Source organism: Belonocnema kinseyi, chromosome 10, assembly GCF_010883055.1.
Source record: "Belonocnema kinseyi isolate 2016_QV_RU_SX_M_011 chromosome 10, B_treatae_v1, whole genome shotgun sequence".
Taxonomy (NCBI): Eukaryota; Metazoa; Arthropoda; class Insecta; order Hymenoptera; family Cynipidae; genus Belonocnema; species Belonocnema kinseyi.
Genome location: NC_046666.1, coordinates 57,885,187 through 57,907,509, shown reverse-complemented (window position 1 = coordinate 57,907,509; position 22,323 = coordinate 57,885,187). Strand labels below are relative to the sequence as shown.

The following is a 22,323-nucleotide window of genomic DNA, read 5'->3' as shown; positions in this document are numbered from 1 at the left end:
ACATGACATGTCTCGACAAGTCTCGGCCTGTCTTGCATGACGTCACTCTGTTTAAACATCAACTTTGATTAGCATTTGTTATTTGTTTTTATTATTCTTACATGATTCTTACTAAGAGTTTCAAAAAGTAAAAAAAAAATTGTAACGCTAGCAACTGCCAATATCAATAACATCTTATTCATCTTCTGTCATATATAGTTTCCGCAGTATATAGTAAATTTAAAGACCACATCGAGACAGTCTGAGGTTAGGAACGCGTGATCTTGGAATTAAAAAAAATATTCTGTGAATTCCTCGCGTGGATTGGTCGAGCGTTTTATTTTTGCATTACGTACTTAAATTTTATTGGACTCAACATTGAAGAAATAATTACATTTGCGTCTGTGTGTAAGTTAACTACCATTTCCGTTTCGTGTGTTGAAAAGGTTGAAAATAAACACGACAATCGACAATTGTATGATTGTATGAGATTCTATGAGCACGGGCACGAGAGAAGAGAAGAAACGAGTACAAGAACCAAGAAAAGGAATGTGGGAAGCAGTGCAGTGAATTCAGACTTTATTTTATTGTGCACGAAAGTGAGATGGAAGATGAAGAATAATTAGATGTGAAGTTGAGAAGAGCAAGAAAACATTTTCAAGTTATGTGTTGAAAATCCGAATCGAAAAATTACCAGAGCTTTTAAAATGTTCGAGCCTACAGAACAAGGAAAGGTAAAACAGATGTTTTATTTAGTATTTTTATATTAGTTGTGCAGGATGACACTTGATCTCTTCTAGAATTTCCCAGGGCGGGCTTGCCATGTCGTTTTCTTTCAATGGGAATTACGTCTTATATATTTTATAAGCGCTATATACATGCAAGGATATATATGCTTCGAAGAACCGCTTGTTGATACGTAGTTGTCGAAAAACATTTCTCTATGCAAAAAGAATTACTTAACCAGAGGACCAGAGCAAATTCGCGAGAACAAAGAAAAAATATTTATCAGAATTTAAAGGTTATGTTTCTGAAATTTTCAAAGTTGGGGTTTGGATTTTGAGCTGCAATTTTCATAAAGATAATTGCAATTGCACTCTTCTGTAATAGAGAGCATGAAATTCCAAACATTCATCACGTGTTAAATAATCATTGCGCTTCATATATTAGTGCTGTGTACAAAATGCAAAAGTATTTGGTTGTTTTTGATTTATTGGAAAAATCAGTTAAAGTTTGGGCTACAATATATTATTTGCTTACATTTCTTCTTATCGTCATGTAAATATAATTCGTTTATTTAGTCGAATTGCTTCTTTTACATTTTGGAGAGCTCCGAAAACGTAGCTTTTATCCGTTTTATTGAGCGCATAAGTAAATGTTTTATTCGGAGTGATTAGTCACCTAATGATTATTTTTGCTTGCGGTCAAATTTATACCTATTACTCTAACTAAATAAATTATGCGCATCTAATTTTTTTGTCGAGAATTTACTGATGAATATTTTCCACTGTCAATAAGTACATTTATAATTCATGTGGTTGAAAAAGTTCAATTTGTTAAGTTTTAGAATGAATAAAAATCTGTTCCTGAAACTTGAGGGCTCACGTCAACTTCGACTTCAAAAACTCTCTTAATTTTCTCATTCATTCCTTCTAGCAATTGTGAATGAGAAGTAAGTCTCACATGAATAAGTATTCCACTTTATGAATCTTGCTTAAATTTTGAAAACTTGGGTTCCAAAGTTGAAAATTTGAAATTATAATGTGTTTGAAGTTCAGAACGTTCAAATTAACGAGATTTTTTAATGATGAATTTTTATATAAGAAATAATGCTAAAATGTTTGTTCATTTATATTGGAAATAATATGATTGAAACATACTTATAATGTATATTTTTAATTGTAGTTCGAACACTATTCAAACGTATCCATTTGTTAAATGTGTTCAAAAAGGAGAGAAAAAATTATGTCCGATGAATGACACAAGGTATAAAGAATTCATATGGTTCAGAAATTTTGTGCAGCCAGGTTTGGTTTGAAAATCGGGGTCGTGACATATTGAAAGTCAAACAGATGACGAGGATTTTTTTTGTAGATTAAAATTTTTTAAATTAAATTATCGGTGGAATGTGATTCAGTGACCGGGATTTTTTTCTGCAATTTACTATGACTATAACAATAATTTTGACTTAAGACAGGGAATAAATAAAATAAATATTTTAAATATTCACCTAAAGAATTATAATTATTTTGACTTAGAATATGACATTTTCGAAGAGAATGATAATTTTGGGACTGGTAATTTCCATAAAGAATTATAATTTTTACTTTGGGACAGAAAATTTCTGCAAAGAATTAAATTTTTTATTTAAAAACTGGGAGTTTCCGTAAAGAATTATAATTTGACTTGGAACAGCGAGTTTGTGAGGTGGAACGCAATTTTTGGGACAGAATTTTAATCCTGATTTAGGAAAAGGAAATCAAGAAAAATCCACGTTCCAAGTCAGAATTTATAATAATTTAAATTTTCCTTTATCCTAATTTTGTAAAGACACAGTAACTTTATTTCTAAATAATATAAAATGTTGTAATGAAATATAATCCTGCCTTGGAACAAGAAATTTCGATGTGCTTGAAGTTTTGGACGTTCAAATTAAAGAAATTTTTTACTAATGACTTTATAAACCAGAAAAAGTGCTAAAATGTTTGTTTAGTAAGTTTGTAAGTAATTTATTATTGAAACATAATTATAATGCATATTGAAAATTGTATTTGAAACTACATTTATAGGTAAAAAAAATGGGTGAAAATATTTTGTTCATTTTAAGGTTCGGAACTTCAGGTACATGAAGTTTTGGGCAATAAATTTAATGTTATTATGACTTGGAAGAGGATATTTTCCTAAAGAATGATTAATTAGTCATTAAAATAGGGAATTTCCGTAAAGAATTAAATTTTTTAATTTGGAACATGCAATTTCTGCAAATTATCATAATTTTCATTTAAGGTTTAATTCAGAACAGTAAATTTCGTTAAGAATTATAATTTCTACTTTAATACAGAGAGTTTTTGTAAAGAATATTATAACTTGACATTAGAAACAGGGAATTTTGAAAAAGAATTTTAATTCTGATTTAGAAAAAAATGAAAAAAAGTCCGTGTTATAACTCAGAATACGTCACAATTTGAAATTTAATTCTTCCAAATTTCGAAAAAAGGAAGTTGCGTAATATCTGAATTATAATAAACAATGGTGTAATTAAATATAATTCTGTCTTTTAACAGGGAATTTTTGGAAATAAATGTAATTGTGTTATATTTTAGCCATTGAGATGGGAAATTGCCGTAAAGAATGATGATTTTGATTTTCGAATAGGAAATTTCTGTAAATAAGTATAAATTTCATTTTGTAACATGGGATTTCTGCAAAGAATTATAATTTTAATTTAAAGTACACTTTAGGACAAGAAGGTTCCGTAAAGGATTATAATTTGACTTGGAACAGAAAATTTTCGGCATGAAACGGGAATTTTAAAAAAGAATTTTAATTCTGATTTAGAATTCAGGAATTTAAAGTAATCCCTGTTCCATGTCATAATTCGTCACAATTTCAAATTTCCTTCTACCAAATTTTTGAAAAAGGGAGTTTCTATATTCCTGAATTATAATAGAAAATGTTGTAATTAAAAATAATTCTCCCTTGAAATAGAGAATTTTGAGAAATAAATGTAATTGTGAGTGAGAATAGGGAATTTTCGTAAAGAATTATAATTTCAACTTTCGAACTGGAAATTTCTGTAAAGAATTATAATTTTCACTTTAGGACAGGGGATTTCCGGAAACAATTATAATTTAGATTTCTAGACAGCGAATTTTCGTAAAGATTTACTAATTGACTTAAAACAGAACATTTTGACATTGAACGGTAATTTTATAAAATAGTTCCAATTCTGATTTAGAGAAGGGCATTAACAAAAAATCCGTTGAAATTCAGAGTTATAATTCCTTAAAAAAATGCACTGTTCCAAATCAGAACTATTGAAATCTTTCAAGTTCTTTATTTATGAGCGGAAGTAAACCAGGAAATGACCGAGAATTTAAAACCACCCATCGGGTGGACACCCTGATTATTATAAACAGTCTTCTCCATATTTTTTCTTTCGTTTTGCAGGATCTTTGCATCCACACTGTGTAGTTTTAAGATTTAGACCGTGGGCTATTTAAACCGAAATTTTGGTACGAATAGCCGGATTTTCTCGGTACACATAGACCCTTTGTTTAAATTATTTCAAATTTTAAATTAACTTTTAATTTTTTTAAACTTATAAATATCTTTCCAACTTACTCAGATTTTTTCTAACAATAATAGGAGTTCAATTGTTATTCATACATCGAAATTCAGCAATTTGACTTACACATTATATATATTTCTTTAATTGAATAATTTAAATTGTAACGTTCAAAGTTTAGTTTTTAATATTTAATTACAATTACTGACTTTGAATGAGCAGGCAGATATTTCTAATTATTTAGTCATTTTTATTTTTCTAAATTAAAAAATTTCAAATTGAATCGATTAAAAATGATTAGGCTGAAATAATATTTCAAAATTTTATAAAAGCTTTTAATTATGAATAGATTGTTTTGAAGTTATTACAAATTTTTAAATGTGTGGTTTAAGGTTCAATCCAACTTTTACATTTGTTTAACTAAAAGACTTTCCGATTGACACTGTTTAATTTTTAACGTTAGAATAAAAGTTCAATTCAATTTTAAAAATCATTAATTGATGTATATTTACAGTAGATCAGCTAAAAATGGTTTTCATCCAAAATCTTCGATTTCAAACGCTGCTAATTTTTAATTGTTCAAGTATTTAAAACTGAATTTTTAAGTTCTTTAAATTAAAATGTACGCTTAAAAATTAAAATCTAAAATGGAAAATGTTTAAAGTGAAAGATTTTCGAAATATGCATTCGAAACTAAATGATAACATTATTTAAAAATGGTAGCAATTTAATTAATTATTTTACAAAACGGTTGAAATTACAATTGGGTAGATATTTTTCTAAAAAAACTGTCAAATTACCGGTAAAAAAATCAATTCCCCAGTTTTTTCTGGTCTCAACAAATTGCCGATCATTTCCAGGGTTTCCCGATCCAGCAGCCACTCTGATACAGACAAAAAATTAATTTGAGAACAAGAAGTAGCATTTATAACCAAAAGCTGCATTTACTACATACATAACACCATTTTTTATCACAAACAGTTACATTTTCAACTAAATAATAATCTAATATTCAAGCCAAAAATACTAATATTCTAGAAGACAGTAGAATTTTCAACCTAGAAATTTTATATTAAAAAATATGCATTTTTTATAAAAACGGTCGAATTCTTCAACAAAAAAATATAAACTTCATCCAAAAACAGTTGATTTTTATCCCAAAAAGAAGAAATTTTAGAAGACATTTGAGTTTTCAACAAGAATGAAATTTTTAATAAAACAGTTGTACTTTTAACCACATAATTAAATTTTCTACAAAAAATTTAAATCTCCAACGTAGGAAATTTATCTTCAAACAAAAAAAAAGAAAGAATTTTGTACAAAGAAGCACAACGTTCAAGCAAGTACTTGAATTTTCAATGAAAAAAATAATCATTCTTAACAAAAAATGTAATAGTTCATATTTCAATCACAAAAATATTTTCAATTTTAACACAACAGGATAAATTTTCAATAAAGAGATTGAATTTTTAAGCCAAAAAGGCGATTTTTCTAAAAAAAAAAAACAAAAACAAAAACAGTAGAATTTTCAACCAAAAAATATCTTTTAAATCGTTTGTTAAATATTTAACAAACGAGGTTAATTTTCTACCAAAAAGACAAATTTACAACAAAATACATATATTTTCAAAATATTGTCTTTTCGACCAAAAACGATCAATTTGCAATTAACATTGGAATAGTTAAATTTCTCGTTAAAAACTGAATTTGAAACATATTTAAGCTAAAAAATATGAATTGTCTATGAAACATTATTAGTTAAATTTTCAACAAAAAAAAATCAATTTTCAATTACAAAAAAAAAAGAATTTTTGACAAAATAGTTAAATTTTCACAAAACGGGAAAAGAGGGAAATAAAAGAATTCCCGTAAAGAATGATAATTTTGATTTTCGAACAGGAAATTTCTGTAAAGAATGATAAATTTCACTTTGAAACAGGGGATTTCTGCAAATAATGATAATTTAGATTTTACGAAAGTGAATTTTTTCAAAGAATTACAATTTTAATTTAAAGTACACTTTAGAACAGGAAATTTCGCTAAGATTTGTAATTTTTACTTTAGGACAAGAAGGTCCCATAAAGGATTATAATTTGACTTGGAACAGAAATTTTTTGGCATGAAATGGGATTTTTAAAAAAGAATTTTAATTCTGATTTAGAAGGCAGGAATTAAAAATAATCCCGTCACAATTTCAAATTTCTTTCTTCCAAATTTTTGAAAAATGGAGTTACTATATTTCTGAATTATAATAGAAAATGTTGTAATTAAAAATAATTCTCCTTTGAAACAGGGAATATTGGGAAATAAATGTAATTGTGAGTTAGAATAGGGAATTTTCGTGAAGAATTATAATTTTTACTTTCCAACAGGGAATTTCGTAAAGAATTATAATTTTCACTTCAGGACAGGGTATTTCAGGAAACAATTATAATATAGATTTCAGGACAGAGAATTTTCGTAAAGATATATTATTTGACTTGAAACAGAAATTTTTTGACATTGAACGGTAATTTTAGAAAATAATTCCTATTCTGATTTCGAGAAGGGCATTTCAACAGCAAAAATTGTCGGTCGAAGAATGGTTTGATTTGGTGTTTCCAAATCTTTACATGAACAAAAAATCCGTTGAAATTCAGAATTTTAATTCTTTAAAAAAATGCATTGTTCAAAATCAGAACTAACTGAAATCTTTCAAGTTGTTTACATTTGAGCAGAAGTAAATCAGGAAATGACCGGGAATTTAAAATCATCCATCGGGTAGACACCCTGATTATTTTAATCAGTCTTCCCCATATTTTTTCTTTCGTTTGCAGGATCTTTGCATCCACACTGGTGTAGTTTTAAGAGGAGCAAATACGCGAGAAGACGAAGTTCACAGCTCAGGAACCCTAAATATCGTTGAATACGTAAGATTAAATAATTCTTGAACTTTATCTCTTCATTAAATTGCACAATTGTATATCGTTTCTCTTACTCATAATTAATTTACTAATAGAGTTTTGGTAAATGCATCGAATGGAAGCCAATCGAAGTATCGGTCGTCTCCGAGAATCAAGATCAGGATCCAGAATGGTCTCTGGTAGATTCGCACACAAGAAGAACTCGAACTTCCTCAGAAGGTCCAGATTCTCTAGGACGCACAAGAACTGTCCGCATACTGTTTTCGGAACTGAAATCTTTTCGAATCCATCACAGTGGACAGCAACTAATATTCATGCAGCAAGATGGGACGACCTATGTGGCCTTTTTTCAGCTTTCCAACGCTGAAAGTTTTGTAAACTCTTTGAAAGGCTTTGTCAAATTCTTCAGGTCTAAACGGGACAGAAGTTTATACATTATTGAAGATGAAGTAAGCAATGTTCTCAACAAATCCTTTGCTGAACTGGACCTTTTTCAAGAGAATACCTCAGACTATGTGTGGAAATTCGTCAGAAATTTGCATGACCGTCCATATGAAACAACAATGGAGGCCTTCAGTAAACTTACTGACATTTGGAGTGGGTATTAAAGTCTACCTTTTATCTGATTTCAGAGTGTCCAGCGACATTGAAAACTAGAAATTCTCCTTGAATTTTTTTTAACCTTGAAAACTTGGGAATTTCCTTGAATTTTTCTCGAGAACCTTGAAGAAATCTTGCTACTGCAAAGTTTTTTATTTATCAATATATAATTTATCTTTTACTCATTCCATAATAATCAAAAGGGATTTCTAAGCATTTTTTGTAGACTTTGCCAATTATTTTTATAGTTTTTAATGAATAGACTTTAATATTGTGATATTCAACTTACAAATTATAAAAAGGTTCATTGAAAATTTCGATGTTAATTCAAAAATATTTCATCAAAATATTCCAAAGCTTTTAAAACGTTTAAAAGGATTTTGAACATTTTACAAAGATTTTACGGATTTTAAAGATTTAAAAAAAAGCGAGTACACGAGACTTCAGAACAATATCACAAAGCTTTTAAAACTTTAAAAGATTTCCAAAATTTGAAAAAGATTTGAAACGATTTCAACAAGTTTTAGAAGATTTGGAAATATCTCACTAAGATTTAAAATAATGTAATGATCTTAACGAATTAAAAGATTTCACAAACAAATATTTAAGAATATTTTTTTACAAATGTTTCAAATGATTTGACGAATATTTCACTAAAATCTCTAACATTTCATAATGATTGCAAGGATTTCAAAAATTTGAAAAAAGGGTATACACCAAACTTCAAAGGTTTCACCAAATTTTCGAACATTTCCAAAGATTTTATAACTTTAAAAAGATTTCAAAATATTCAAGAACTTTAAACGATTTCGAATGTTTCAATGATTTCAAACGAATACGAAAGATTTTACAAAGATTAAAGAAAGCCTTTGCAAATATTTCAAAGTTTTCATAAAAGTTTAAAAAGCTTCGGAAAATTACACAAAAGATTTTAAAGACTTCAATTCTTTAAAAAACTAAGAATTTGTTTATTTATTGTTCTACTTTCTTTAAAAATTGTTGCTAATAAAAAATGAAGTGGCTCATTTTTTACATGTATAATAAATATTTGTTTCATTATTTTTTGTAAAAAAAAAGGAGACATACAAAACTTGATTTCTTGACATGGAAAACCTGAAAAATTCCTTGATTTTCGTACCTAAGAATCGCTGGATACCCTGGATTTGCCGAATTCAGGCGGTTAACTTTCTGAAACAGCTTTTCAGTTTTAGGACCTTTGGAGATAATTGAAATAGCTAGAGTTGTTAGATGAAACTAGAAATATTTTTAGGAACAAAACCAGGGTTGCTACAAGACCTAGAAGACTTGGAAAAGTCATAGAATTAAAAAAAAGACTGAATATTCTTTACTCGCACATACTTTCAAGTCCTAATAATTATTTTAGTACATCACGGCGAATTTTAAATTGACCAATTGATACGAATTGATTTTGTTTACCTGCTAATAAAAATAACATGATTATAATTCCAGACTTAAAGAAAAATTAAAAAAAAATATTAATAAGTTTTGTTTACAATTAAATAATTCTTGAAAAGACTTACTTTTCCTGGTGGAAATAATTTCTATGAATTTTTACTTTTTAGTACTTTTCCGTATAATGTAATAATTATTTAATTTAATAATTAATATTTTTTCTTATAAAGGATTCCGGCGTAATTTGTTATAGTATATTTTATTTCTCTTTAATTCACACACTACATGTAAAGTTTTTTAAACACCAAACTGATTTGTTTTTAAATTTGCATCGACTAAAATTGTGCAAATATTGATATTTTCTTGACAAATCTGAGATCCCTGGTTATCAGACCTTATTTTTAGTTTTTTTTTCTCTTAAATTTTAAACTGTGAACTCCTCTTTGTTAGGATACGCAGGTTTTGACCTGAAACGATTTTGAGATTAAATCTCACTGTTTCTTATGAATTAAGAAAGTAGTTCAACTTCCAAAGAACTGGTTACGAATTTTTAACCAACAAAGCTGAATTCATAAAAAAAATGTAATAGTTCATATTTTAACGAAAGAAATATTTTAATTTTTATTCAAAAACAGTTAAATCGAATAAAAAGACGAATTTTCAACAAAATACTTGAATCCTCACTAAAGAAAGATTTTTAAGTCGAATAAGAAAAAAAATTGATCCAAGAGTAACAAAATACATACATTTTTGTACGAAATAGTTGTATTTACATCAAATTACATATTTTTTCAAGCAAATAGTTGATTTTTTAAACTAAAAAAAATAATTTCTAATAAACAAAACCAAATCTTCTACAAAAAGTTTAATTTTGTTCCAAACTTTTGAATTTTAATGACAAAGAGACTAATTTTCTATACAACACCGTTGATTTTTGAAACAGAAAGTATTAAGTTGCAAAAAAACAGTTCATTTTCAATCTAGTAGTTCAGTTTTAAGTTGAAACAATTGGTGTTTAAGCCAGAGAAGAAAATGTCAGAAAAATACATACATTTTTAATCAAATAGTTGAATTTATAACCTAGAAAATCAAATTTCTACCAAAAATGATGAATGTTCCACAAACTACATAAATTTTTAGCCCGACTGTTAAATTTATAAGTTAAAATTTTTTTACTAAAAATAGAATAGTTAAATTTCCATTTGAAAAAATTTATTTTCACTATAAAAGAAACGAATTTTCAATAAAGAAGTTATTTTCAATAAAAAATTAATTTTTGCCCCTAAAAAATGAATAGTTTCAGCAAAATAGTTAATTTTTCAGCCAGAGATGAATTTTATACTATAATTATAAATCATCAATTGAAAACATGAAGTTTTAATAAAGTAGTTCAACTTTCACCCAGGGAATTGAATTTTAAGCCTAAATGAATTTTCAATAAAAAATATAATAGTTGATATTTAAAAAAAAAAGATTACAATTTTTAAATAAAACACATTGAATTTAAACAAAAAATCAAACAGTTGCATTCTTAAATAAAAGAACTGATTTTCTTTACAAAATATAATTTTTTCAATAAAATGCATAAATTTCTAACCAAATAGTTGCATTCTTAACCTAGAACATCAATTTGCTACCAAAAAGATGGATCTTCAACAAACTAAAAAAATTTTCAAAACGATTGTTGAATTTATAAGGTAAACAATTCATTTTTAAACTAAAAATAAAATAAATATTTCTGCCAGATTAATTAATTTCCAAGACGAAACCAGGAATTCTTTGATATAAACAGTTGAATTTTAAAAATAAAAAATATTGAATTTTCAACCAAGAAGATTAATTTTATACCAAAAAAAAGAGGAATTTTTAATCCAAAAATATTACTTCTTAACCAAAAATAGAATAGTTTAAACTTCCATGGATATAGACAATGGTTTTTAATGTAGAAAAACAAATTTTTTACAAAACGGTCAAATTAAAAAAATTGAATGTTCAACCAAATAGTTCAATTTTTTACCAATTTGCAGGGTGGCCGCTGGACCGGGAAATCGTGAAATGACCGGGAATTTTTTGAGACCGGGAATAACCGGGAAATGACTGAATTTTTTTTCCCGGGAATTTTACAAATTTGTAGATGAAAAATTTGTCCACGTTCGATTTTAACAGTTTTTAAATAATTAGTGGAATTGTTATGTTTTTCAATTGTGTTATTATGTAGCTTACAATGCGTAATTAATGCTTTAAAAATTTTCCATTTAAAGTTTTTATTTCTAAGCTTAAATTTTTAATTTATAAGCTTAAATTTTTTATTTAAAGAATTGTTAAATGCTTTCTTAAAGACTTGAACAAATACAAAATAAAAGCCATTGATGTTGAAAATTTTGGACAAAAAACATTTTTATTTAATAAATGAATACATTTTTTTAAGTTATCTGTACTTTAAAAAATAAAAATTGAACAAAAACGATTTGACAAAACGATTTTAAACCAGTTTAAAATTTAATAATTTTTAGATTTTAACGTTAAAACTTAAACGGTTTCAATTTGAAAGTCTTAGTCATTAAACAAATGTGAACGTGTAACTGATTGTTTATAAACCATTTTCAACTTAAAAATAGCTGCATAATAATATATTCTTAATTAAAGGATTTTATTAAATTTAAAATATTGTTTCAGTCTAAAATATTCAATTTTTAACCCATTCAACTTGAATTCTTTAATTTAAAAAAAGATTAATTATTGAATATTCAGCAATATTTGAATTTTTATTTAAGACAAGTAAATTGAAACCAAATATTTAAAAGTAAAGAATCTTCAACTAAATTGTTTGACATAGAAAACCTGGAGTCGCTAAAATTTCGAAGAACCTTTCAACTTTGAACGTTACAATTTTAATTTTTGTATTTAAAAAATGCTTAATTTGCAATTGAAATTTTTTAATTTTGATGTATAATTTACAAATGAACATTCGTGGAAAAAATTTGAGTAATTTTAAGAGATATTTAGGAGTTTTAAAAAGATTGAAAATTATCATGCAAATTTTAGACAGTTTTCCGACAATCTTCAAGAAAATGTTCTTATTCTTTTGAAACCTTTCACAATTTTTGAAAAGATTCTAATTTTTTTGTTTAAAATCTGCGAAAATGTACATTTTGTTTTATATTAGGCTATCATTTCAAGTTTTGCATTAAGTTTGAATGTTTTCAAAACTTCTACATATCTCTTAAAATTACTCAAATTTCGCCTACAAATGATCAATGTTCAATTGTTATTTATACATCCAAATTGTAAAGAAACTTTCTAAAATTTGCAGAATTTTTTGCAAATTGTAGAAAAAATTCAATTGATTTTGACAAATAGTTAGAAGTTCTGAAAAAATTTCCAAAATAATTAAGAATTTAAAACCAATTTAAAACAACTTCCTGATTTCTCAAGATTTTGAAATAAAAGTTTGAAGCTTTCCAAGGATGTTTAAACTATTTATAAAAAAAATAATTTAATTTCTAATTTGAGAAGTGTTCAGTTAAAATTTTTTCAATTTTTCAATATTTTATGTTTCTAGCTCAAAATTCCTTAAAATCATATAATTTTGAAAGTTTTAAAGTTCATTTATTGATTTTTTAATTTAGAGCATTGAAAATGATAATCTGTATTTATATTTTTTATATTGAAAAAATGTTATTACCTTCAATTTTATACGCGTACATTATTGGGCATATGAATAAAAACTTTTTAAATTAAAAACTTGTAAATTTCAATTTTAAAAGTGCAAAATTTAACAATTCCAATTTGAGTGCTTTCATTTACAGCTCAGTTTTTATTACCTCAAGTGGAAATTTTTTAAACTTTAGTGTTCCATTTTTTAAATTTCATTGACCCTGAAAAATGTTTGCGAGCCGGGAAAAACCGGGAATTTATTTCGTAGATTAAAACGACCACCCTGAATTTTTTAACATTTTAAATGCAAAAGGACGAATTTTCTGCAAAACATTAAAATTTTAACCCGCAAATATCAATTTTTAACAAAAAAGTTAATTTTCATCCAAATAGTTGAAATTTCAACTAAAGTTATGAATATATTTTTTTAAAATGAATTTTGAAGAAAGTAGTTTAATTTGTAAAAAATATTTCATGCAACGTTTTGGTTTGTCTCACAAATTTTCTTCATCTATTTAGAAAACTTCAAAAAGTCACGGAATTTGGAAACCGGATTTTTGTAGCAACCCTGCCAACATTTAAATCTAAATCACTTTAAATTCAAAAGTTATAGTAATTTACAGTTCAAATTAGGTCTTCTGTCCCTCATAGTTTACAAAGATCCTGAAGTGAAACGGCCTGTGGAAGAAGCAGTTGCTGATCTTTTAAATCGCTCTCTTTCGATAGATGTCCCTCAACCATCGGTTTCCGTGAGTTCTGGAGAGGAATATGAAGTTATTGGCGTCTCAAATGCATCAGTGCTTCTTTCACCAATACCTCCTTGTCCTAGAGGTAATTTAAATTTCATCAGCATGCAATTTTGATTAATAATCAAATTTTTAATCCTCGGGAGTAACGATTTTTTATTTGTGTTTAGGAGCGCCATTGTCGCAAGAGCAATGGGATAAATACAAAGATTCAATGGGGCGAATTACAAACCCCGAGGCAGTCAAGGAAATTATTTTCAGAGGGGTTAGTATCAAACTCAATACGATGATGGGTTGAAAGTGAAGATTTGTTGTTAAACATTCATCTTTTTGATTTGAAATTAATCTATTTCAGTTGACGATTCATCATTTTAGTTAAAAATTCATCACTTTGGTTATAAATTCGTTTTTTATTTTGTTGCAAAAAAATTTTTTTAACTGAAAATTTCTTTATTTCATTTTCTGTTGAAAGCTGATTCTTTTTTAGTTTGAAATTCAACTATTTAGATTAAAACTAATATTTTTTAGTTGAAAATGTAATTATTTGATTGAGAATTTATTTATTTTTTTAAAAAATAGTACTTTTGGTAAAAAATTAATTTTATTGAAAATTTCACTAAAAATTCATCTAATTGAAAATGCAATATTTTTACCTGAAAAGTTTGAAATTTGAAACAGTTTAAATATAATATAAATTTTACCTAAATATGCACTGAATTTTATGTATTAGCAGACACAATAATTTGTTTGAATTATTATCAAATTCATGGTTTTTAGGGACAAATTAAAGAAATAATTAATTATGTTTTAGTATTATTTAATTATTTGATTAATCGACGGTGTTAGTAAATTTAAGAATATATCGTAATATAATTTTTGCAAAGCTTTCTAAATTAAACATATTAATTGAACCCCTAGAAACTAAGAAAAAAAATTAATAAACTCGTGAATCTGTATACATATTACAAGCAGGGATTGGAACGAGATTGAGCAGCATTTTTGGACATTTTCCAATTATTTCGTTAAATTAAGAATATTTCGGCTAAAAACTAAACTCAATCTTATGTAGTAATTTTATATAGAAAAGAACGAAAATGTAATCAAAATTTTCGTTACATTCCTTTTTGTTTCTTTGGACACACAAATGTCAAAAAAGATCATTATTATTATTTTTTACTAATTTTTCATACTTAGCATAGTTTACAAGTAAATTATATTGAATTTATATAAATAATTGACAAATATCAGAAAAGGCCTCTTAATTTTTTTTCAAATCATTGATTCCGAGTCGATTATTTAAAAAAATGCGAAATATTTTAACGGCTCCGTACTATGAAATATTATACCTGGAAAAAACCTGGAATTTTTAGGGTTTTTTTTTCAGGATTCGAGTAGACACCCTGATTCTATCAATGAATTGTTCTTTCAGGGAATTTCGCCATCCTTGCGATATGAAGTTTGGAAGTTCCTGCTGAATTACTACCCCTGGGATTCAACGAGTATAGATAGACTGGAGTTGAAGAAAAAGAAGACTGACGAATATTTTATTATGAAACTCCAGTGGCGATCCATGACTCCTAATCAAGAAAATAACTTTTCCAGTTATCGCGACCGTAAAAGTTTGATAGGTTCGTTTCAGCTTTTTGAAGAATATTTATAAGAGTTTTTTGTCGAAATGAAAACTCTTTTATTAACACTAATCTTTTTGCATTTTAGAGAAAGACGTAAACAGAACTGACAGAACACACGCGTATTATTCTGGTGATAATAATCCTCATTTAGCACAGTTGTACGATATTTTGATGACCTATGTGATGTACAATTTTGACTTAGGATACGTTCAAGGCATGAGCGATTTGCTCAGCCCGATTTTATGTCTCATGGATAACGAAGTTGATGCCTTTTGGTGTTTCGTGGGATTCATGGATAAAGTCGTAAGACATTATTTATTATGTATGCTTTATTTTAAAGGGTCCGTTCAAAATTACGTCACGTTATTTTTAACATTTTTTCCACCCTTCTCTTTCTTCGTCATAAATAGGAACACTCCCTCTCCCATTCTAGGGATAATATTTTGAATTTTTAACAAACACAGATTTATCCGATTCGCAAACATTTTTCACGGTCAATGAAATTTTAAAAATGGAACACTAAAGCTACAAAATTTTCCAGTTGAGGTAATAAAAACTGAGCTTTAAATGAGAGCACTCAAAGTGGAACTGTTAAATTCTGAATTTTTAAAATTGAAATTTAAAAGTTTTTAATTAAAAAATGTTGTATTCAAATGCCTAATAATTTACGCATATAAAAATGAAGGTACTAACATTTTTCAATATAAAAAAATATAAATCCACGTTATCATTTTGAATGCTCTAAATAAAAAAAAAACAATTAGTGAACTTTAAAACTTTCAAAATTATATAATTTTATGGAATTTTAAGCTAAAAACATCAAATATTGAAAAATTGAAAAAAATTTAATTGAACATTTCTTAACTTAGAAATTTAATTATTTTCTTTTTAAATAGTTTAAACATCCTTGGAAAGCTTCAAAATTTTCTTTAAAAATCTTGAGAAATCTAGAAGTTGTTTTAAATTGATGTAAAGAATTCCTGAAAATAAAAATCAAGAATATAACGACCTGGACAACCATCACAAAATGTTCCCATTGGAATCTGAAAAATTAACATTTTCGTCCCCTTTTTCCCCCCCAAAAAAGGAAAAAAAATTAATTGTCTTTACTTACTCCAATGGGAACATTTTGTGGTGGTTGTCCAGGTCGTTATATTCTTGATTTTATTTTCAGGAATTCTTTACATAAACTTGATTATTGGACGTTAAAAAAGGATTTTAAGTTGGATTTTTTTCTAGTTTGAATATTCTAAATTTTAGTTGTTTTAAATTGGTTTTAAGTTTTTAATTATTTTGGAAATTTTTTTTTACTTCTAAATATCTGTCAAAATGAATTGAATTTTTTCTACAATTTTCAGAAAATCCTGCAAATTTGAGAAAATTTGTTTACAATTTGGATGTATAAATAACAATTGAACATTTATTATTTGTAGGCGAAATTTGAGTAATTTTAAGAGATATGTAGATGTTTTGAAAAGATACAAACTTGATGTAAAACTTGAAATGATAGCCTAGTATAAAACAAAATCAAAAAATTAGATTCTTTTCAAGAATTCTGAAACGCTTCAAAAGAATAAAAACATTTTCTTAAGATTCCTAGGAAAATTAAAAATAACTTTTCATTTTGAAAAATTATTTTAAGAGAATATTTAAAAAGTTTTTCAAATATTTAAACAAAATTTTGAAACTAAATTCTAGAAGATTTTAAGAAAACTGTCTAAAGTTTGCATGATAATTTTTTTTTTTTTGAAACTCCTAAATATCTCTTAAAATCACTCAAATTTTTTCTACAAATGTTGATTTGTAAATTATACATCAAAATTTAAAACATTTACTTACAAAATAAGCATTTTTCAAATACAAGAATTAAAATTGTAACGTTCAAAGTTGAAAGGTTCTTCGAAATTTTAACGACTCCAGGTTTTCTATGACAAAAATTCAGTTGAAGATTCTTTACTTTTAAATATTTGGTTTCAATTTACTTGCATATAGAACTTGTGTAAGAAATGCAGAGTGGCCGCTGGACCGGCAAATGACCGAGAATTTTATGAAGCCAGGAAAACCCGGGAAATGACAGTGAATTTATTTTTTGACCCGGAATTTTACAAATTTTTAGAAGCAAAAAATCTGTCCAACAACCGTCCAACCGTTTTTTAAATAAGTAGTTAAATTTTTATCTTTTTAAATTATGATATTCAGATTAGAATGCGTAATTTGAAAATCTTTCACTTACAAAATTTTACATTTTATATTTTAAAATTTTAAGCGTACATTTTAATTTAAAGAATTTTATAATGCAGTTTTAAAGACTTAAAAAATTAAAAATGAGAGGCATTTAAAATCGAGGATTTTTGCAAAAAACGTTTTTAGTTGATCGACTGTAAATATAAAATAATTCGTGATTTTTACAATTCAATTGCACTTCAGATTTAAAAAGTGAATAATAATTGATTTTGCAAGACGATTCGGAATCAGTTCATAAGTTTAGAATTTCCAGATTTTAACGTTAAAAATTAAACTGTTTCAATTGGCAAGTCTTATTAGCTAAAAAATAAAAGCCAGATTGAAACTTTATAAACTGTTTTCAATTTAAAAATAACTTTAAAATAATATATTCATAATCAAAGGCTTTTATTGAATTTCAAATATTATTTCAGTCTAAAATGTTCCATTTTTTAAACCATTCAATTTGATATTTTTTAATTGAGAATAACAATTTTTTCATATTGTAAAATATCTGACTTTTCAAATAAAATCCGTAATTATAAATTAAATATTTAAAACTAAACAACGAAACTAAACTTTGAACGTTACAATTTTAATTGTTCAATTTTGTGTACATTTTCTCAATTTTCAAATTATTTTCGGAATTTTTCCAGAACTTCGCAACATCCTTTAAAATTATTCGAATTTTTCCTAAAATTGTTCCTCAGAATTTCTTTAAGATTCTGTCAAAATTGAACGAATTTCCTTAAAATCTTCTACATTCATTTTTGATCATTTTTTTTATTCTTTCTAAATCTTTTTAAATATTCACTTAAAATTTACTTTTCAAAATCATTTTCAATTTACATAGGAAATATTTTTTTATCCTTCGGAAGCCTTTCTAAATTTTTTGTTCGAAATCTGGCAAAATCTATATTTTGTTTTAAATTAGACCGTGGGCCATTTACACTGAAATTTTGGTACGAATAGTCGGATTTTCTTGGTACACGTAGACCCTTCGTTTAAATTCTTTCAAATTTTTTATTAATTTTGAATTATTTCAAAACTTATAAATATCTCTCCAACTTACTCAGATTGTTTCGAATAAAAAAATGGTATTAAAAAATAAAATAAAATTTTCATAGATCGCAATTCAACAATTTAACTTACAAATGATTTTGTTTTATTGAACAATTTAAAATGTAGCGTTCAAAGTTTAGTTTTTAATATTTAATTATAATTAATGATTTTGAATGAAGAGTCAGATATTTCTAAATATTTAGTCATTGTTATTTTTCTAAATTAAAAATTTTTTTATTGTATGGTTTAAAAATGGAATATTTATGCTAAAATAATATTTCAAATTTGATAAAACCTTTTAATTATGAATAGATTATTTTGAAATTATCCACCTTTTACATTTGTTTAACAGATAAGACTTTCCAATTGACACAGTTAAATTTTTAACGTTAGAATAAAAGTTCAGTTCAATGTTCAAAATCATTAATTGATTTATATTTACAGTTGATCAGCTAAAAATGTTTATCAACCAAAATCTTCGATTTCGAACGCTTCTACTTTTTAATTGTTCAAGTATTTAAAACTAAATTTTTAAATTCTTTAAATTAAAGTGTACGCTTAAAAATTAAAATATGAAATGGAAACTGTTTAAAGTGAAAGATTTTCAAAATACGTATTCTAAATTAAATAATAACATTATTGAAAAATGGTAACAGTTTAATTAATTATTTAAAAAATGGTTGAAATTACAATTGGGTAGATACAAACAAAAAATTTATTTTTGAACAAGAAGTAGCATTTATAACCAAAAACTGCATTTACAACATACTTAACAGAATTTTAAACCACAAACAGTTACATTCTCAAACAATTAATAATCTAATATTCAAGCAGAAAATACTAATGTTCTAGAAGACAGTAGAATTTTCAACCTAGAACTTTTACGCAAAAAAATATGCATTTTTAATCAAAACGGTCGAAATTTCAACAAAAAGAGATAAACTTCATCCAAAAACAGTTGATTTTATCTCAAAAAGAAGAATTTTTAGAAGATATTTGAGTTTTCAAGAAGAATTAAATTTTTAATAAATTGTTGTATTTTAACCGCATAATTAAATTTTCTACCAAAAAGTTGAATCTTGAACACAGGAAATTAATCTTTAAATAACAAAAAAAAAAGAATTTTGTACAAGGAAGTACAACTTTCAAGCAAGTACTTGAATTTTCAATGGAAAAAAAATAATTCTTAACGAAAAATGTAATAGTTCATATTTTAATCACAAAAATATTTTCATTTAAAAAAAAAACAGCCAAAATAAAAAAAAAGTGATTGTTGATATTTTATCAAAGAAAAAAAGTTGATTTTTTAAGAAAATAGTTTATTCCTCACTCAAACTGAATTCTATAAAAAACGCTTTAATTTTGAACCCAAAAATATGTATTTTCAACGAAAAGTTAATTCTAAACCAAATGGTTGATTTTTCGACGAGAATAATAGAAATTTTAATCCAACAAAACAAATTTTCAACAAAGCGACTTAAATTTTAAGCCAAAAAGACGAATTTTCGAAAAAAAAACAGAACTTTCAAATAAAAAATATGAAACAGTTAAATTTGTAACATAACAGGTTGATCTTCCACTAATAAAATGAATTTTCAACAAATGGGATTAAATTTTAACCAAGTAGTGAAATTTTTAATCAAGACGGTTAATTTTCTACCGAAAAGACGAATTTACATCAAAATACACATATTTTCAACAAAATTGTTGAATTTTCAACTAAAAACGATCAATTCTTAACCAACATTGGAATAGTTAAATTTTCAGTTAAAAACTAAATTTGAAACGAATTTAAACTTAAAAATATGAATTGTTCAAGAAAGATTAATAGTTAAATTTTCAAATAAAAATGATCAGTTTACAATGAAAAAAAAAAAAAAAAATTTTGATAAAATAGTTACATGTTCAACCAAATAATAGAATTTTAAATCAAAATAGATGAATGCTGAAACAAAAATAAAATAGCAGGCTTTTAAATGGACAATAATAAACTTTTAACAAAAAATGGTTGGATTTTATTTTGGTGTTCTATTAATTCAGTTAATAATGAAGCGAAAACGAGAAAAACAGGAAGCTTTTTTTTAAATAGGTAAAACAGAAAAAATTTTTGACAAAAGGGGAATTTCTTACAAAAACTGCCCCCCCCCCCCCGGAAGTGTAGCGTAGTTTTTGAATGACCCCAAATGAAATTGAAACATTTTATATCAATAGCATTCTTTTCAGAGTACTAATTTTGAGATGGACCAAGTAGGAATGAAAACTCAGCTTAGTCAAATCCATCATCTGCTCTCAGTAACGGAACCTCAGTTGGCAAATTATTTGGACAGACATGACTCTGGAAATATGTTTTTCTGTTTCCGATGGCTCTTGGTATTGTTCAAGAGGGAATTCAATGCCGTTGATATCATGAAACTCTGGGAAGTACTTTGGACTGATTTGCCTTGTAAAAACTTTCATCTCCTTTTGTGTGCTGCAATTTTGGATACGGAGAAGGCCGTGCTCATGGAAAATCAGTACGGATTTACTGAGATTTTAAAGGTACATTATTGTCACTTTTCTCTAGCTTTTGAAGTCATCTTTAGTTTTATTTCACTGAAATACTTGAATTTTCAACCGAAAAGATGAAGTTTTATACAAGAAGATTAATTTTCTACCAAAAAATGTGATCTTTTAGTAAAATAGTTGAATTTTGTATTAAAAAAGATCATTTTTCAACCAAAAATGAAATAGTCAGATTTTCAGTTAAAAGAATTAATTTCCAACCAAACTGATGAATTTTCAACTAAAATAATGAATTTTCAACTGAAATAGCTGAATTCTAAACAAAGTAGATGAATGTCAAACTAGAATTATGAACCTTCAGCTGGAATAGTGGAATTTTCAACCAAAAGGATTAATTTCTACCCGAAAAGAGAAATTTTCAAGAGAATACATCGATTTTCCACTAAAAATATTAATTTCTAAACAAAAATTAATAGTTAAATTTTCATTTAATATAAATGATGTTCAACCAAAGAGATAAATTTTCAACTAAAACATTTTAGATAAAAAGGTGAATTTTCAACTAAAAGTATGAACATATAACTGAAATATTTGAATTTTCAAATAAAAAGATAAAGTTTCAATCAATGTTAAAAATACGAAAAAATCAGATTTTTCAAGAAAATACATAGATTTTTAGCTAAAAATGACACGTTTGCAACCAGTCCATTGAATTTCTAACTAAAAAAGATATGTTTTCAACGTAAAATGAAATAGTTAATTTTGCATTTAAAAAAATTAATTTTCATCCAGACTGATGAATTTTTAACTAAAATGATGGAATGTATAATTCGAATAGTAGTTATATTTGCAGTTAAAAGACAAATAATGAAAAAAAAACTAATTTAAAAAAAAATATTTACATTTTCTACTAAAAAAAGGAAATTTCCACAAAAATTATAAATATATTACGGAAATACTTGAATTTGCAACCAAAAAGATTAATTTTCCAACAAGAAGATAAATTTTCTACGAAAAATGGGATTTTTCAAGAAAATAATGGAATTTTAATCTAAAAAAGACCATTTTTCAACTAAGTAGTTGAATTTTGAACTAAAAACGATTAATTTTAAACCAAAAATGGAATAGTTATATTTTCAGTTCAAGAAAATGATCTTTAAGGGCATGTGACACAGCTAAATACCTATATTACCGACGACAGTTTTTCAGTTCACTCCATGTTTTTTTGAACCTAAGAACTTTTTTTGTAAATAAAATATCGAGTTGAAACTTTGGGAAATGTATTAGAGTGCAATAAAGTACGTTTAGGTACTGCATTT

General features: G+C 26.0%; 1 protein-coding gene across 2 annotated transcripts in view; it reads left to right on the top strand.

Annotated features, from left to right (window-relative positions):
* Positions 1 to 148: 148 nt before the first annotated feature.
* The window catches only part of LOC117181841 (TBC1 domain family member 15), a 26,039-nt gene continuing 3,864 nt past the window's right edge, over positions 149 to 22,323 (top strand). Inside the window, exons 1-8 of one of the 2 annotated variants that reach the window (XM_033374837.1) lie at positions 149 to 713; positions 7,084 to 7,176; positions 7,266 to 7,767; positions 13,567 to 13,671; positions 13,757 to 13,851; positions 15,016 to 15,214; positions 15,303 to 15,520; positions 20,726 to 21,040. In XM_033374837.1, the coding sequence (XP_033230728.1) occupies positions 687 to 713; positions 7,084 to 7,176; positions 7,266 to 7,767; positions 13,567 to 13,671; positions 13,757 to 13,851; positions 15,016 to 15,214; positions 15,303 to 15,520; positions 20,726 to 21,040 (1,554 nt within the window). In that variant the 5' untranslated portion in view covers positions 149 to 686. Of the gene's footprint in view, positions 714 to 7,083; positions 7,177 to 7,265; positions 7,768 to 13,491; positions 13,672 to 13,756; positions 13,852 to 15,015; positions 15,215 to 15,302; positions 15,521 to 20,725; positions 21,041 to 22,323 lie in introns of both variants that reach the window. The other variant, XM_033374836.1, reaches the window with a different exon arrangement.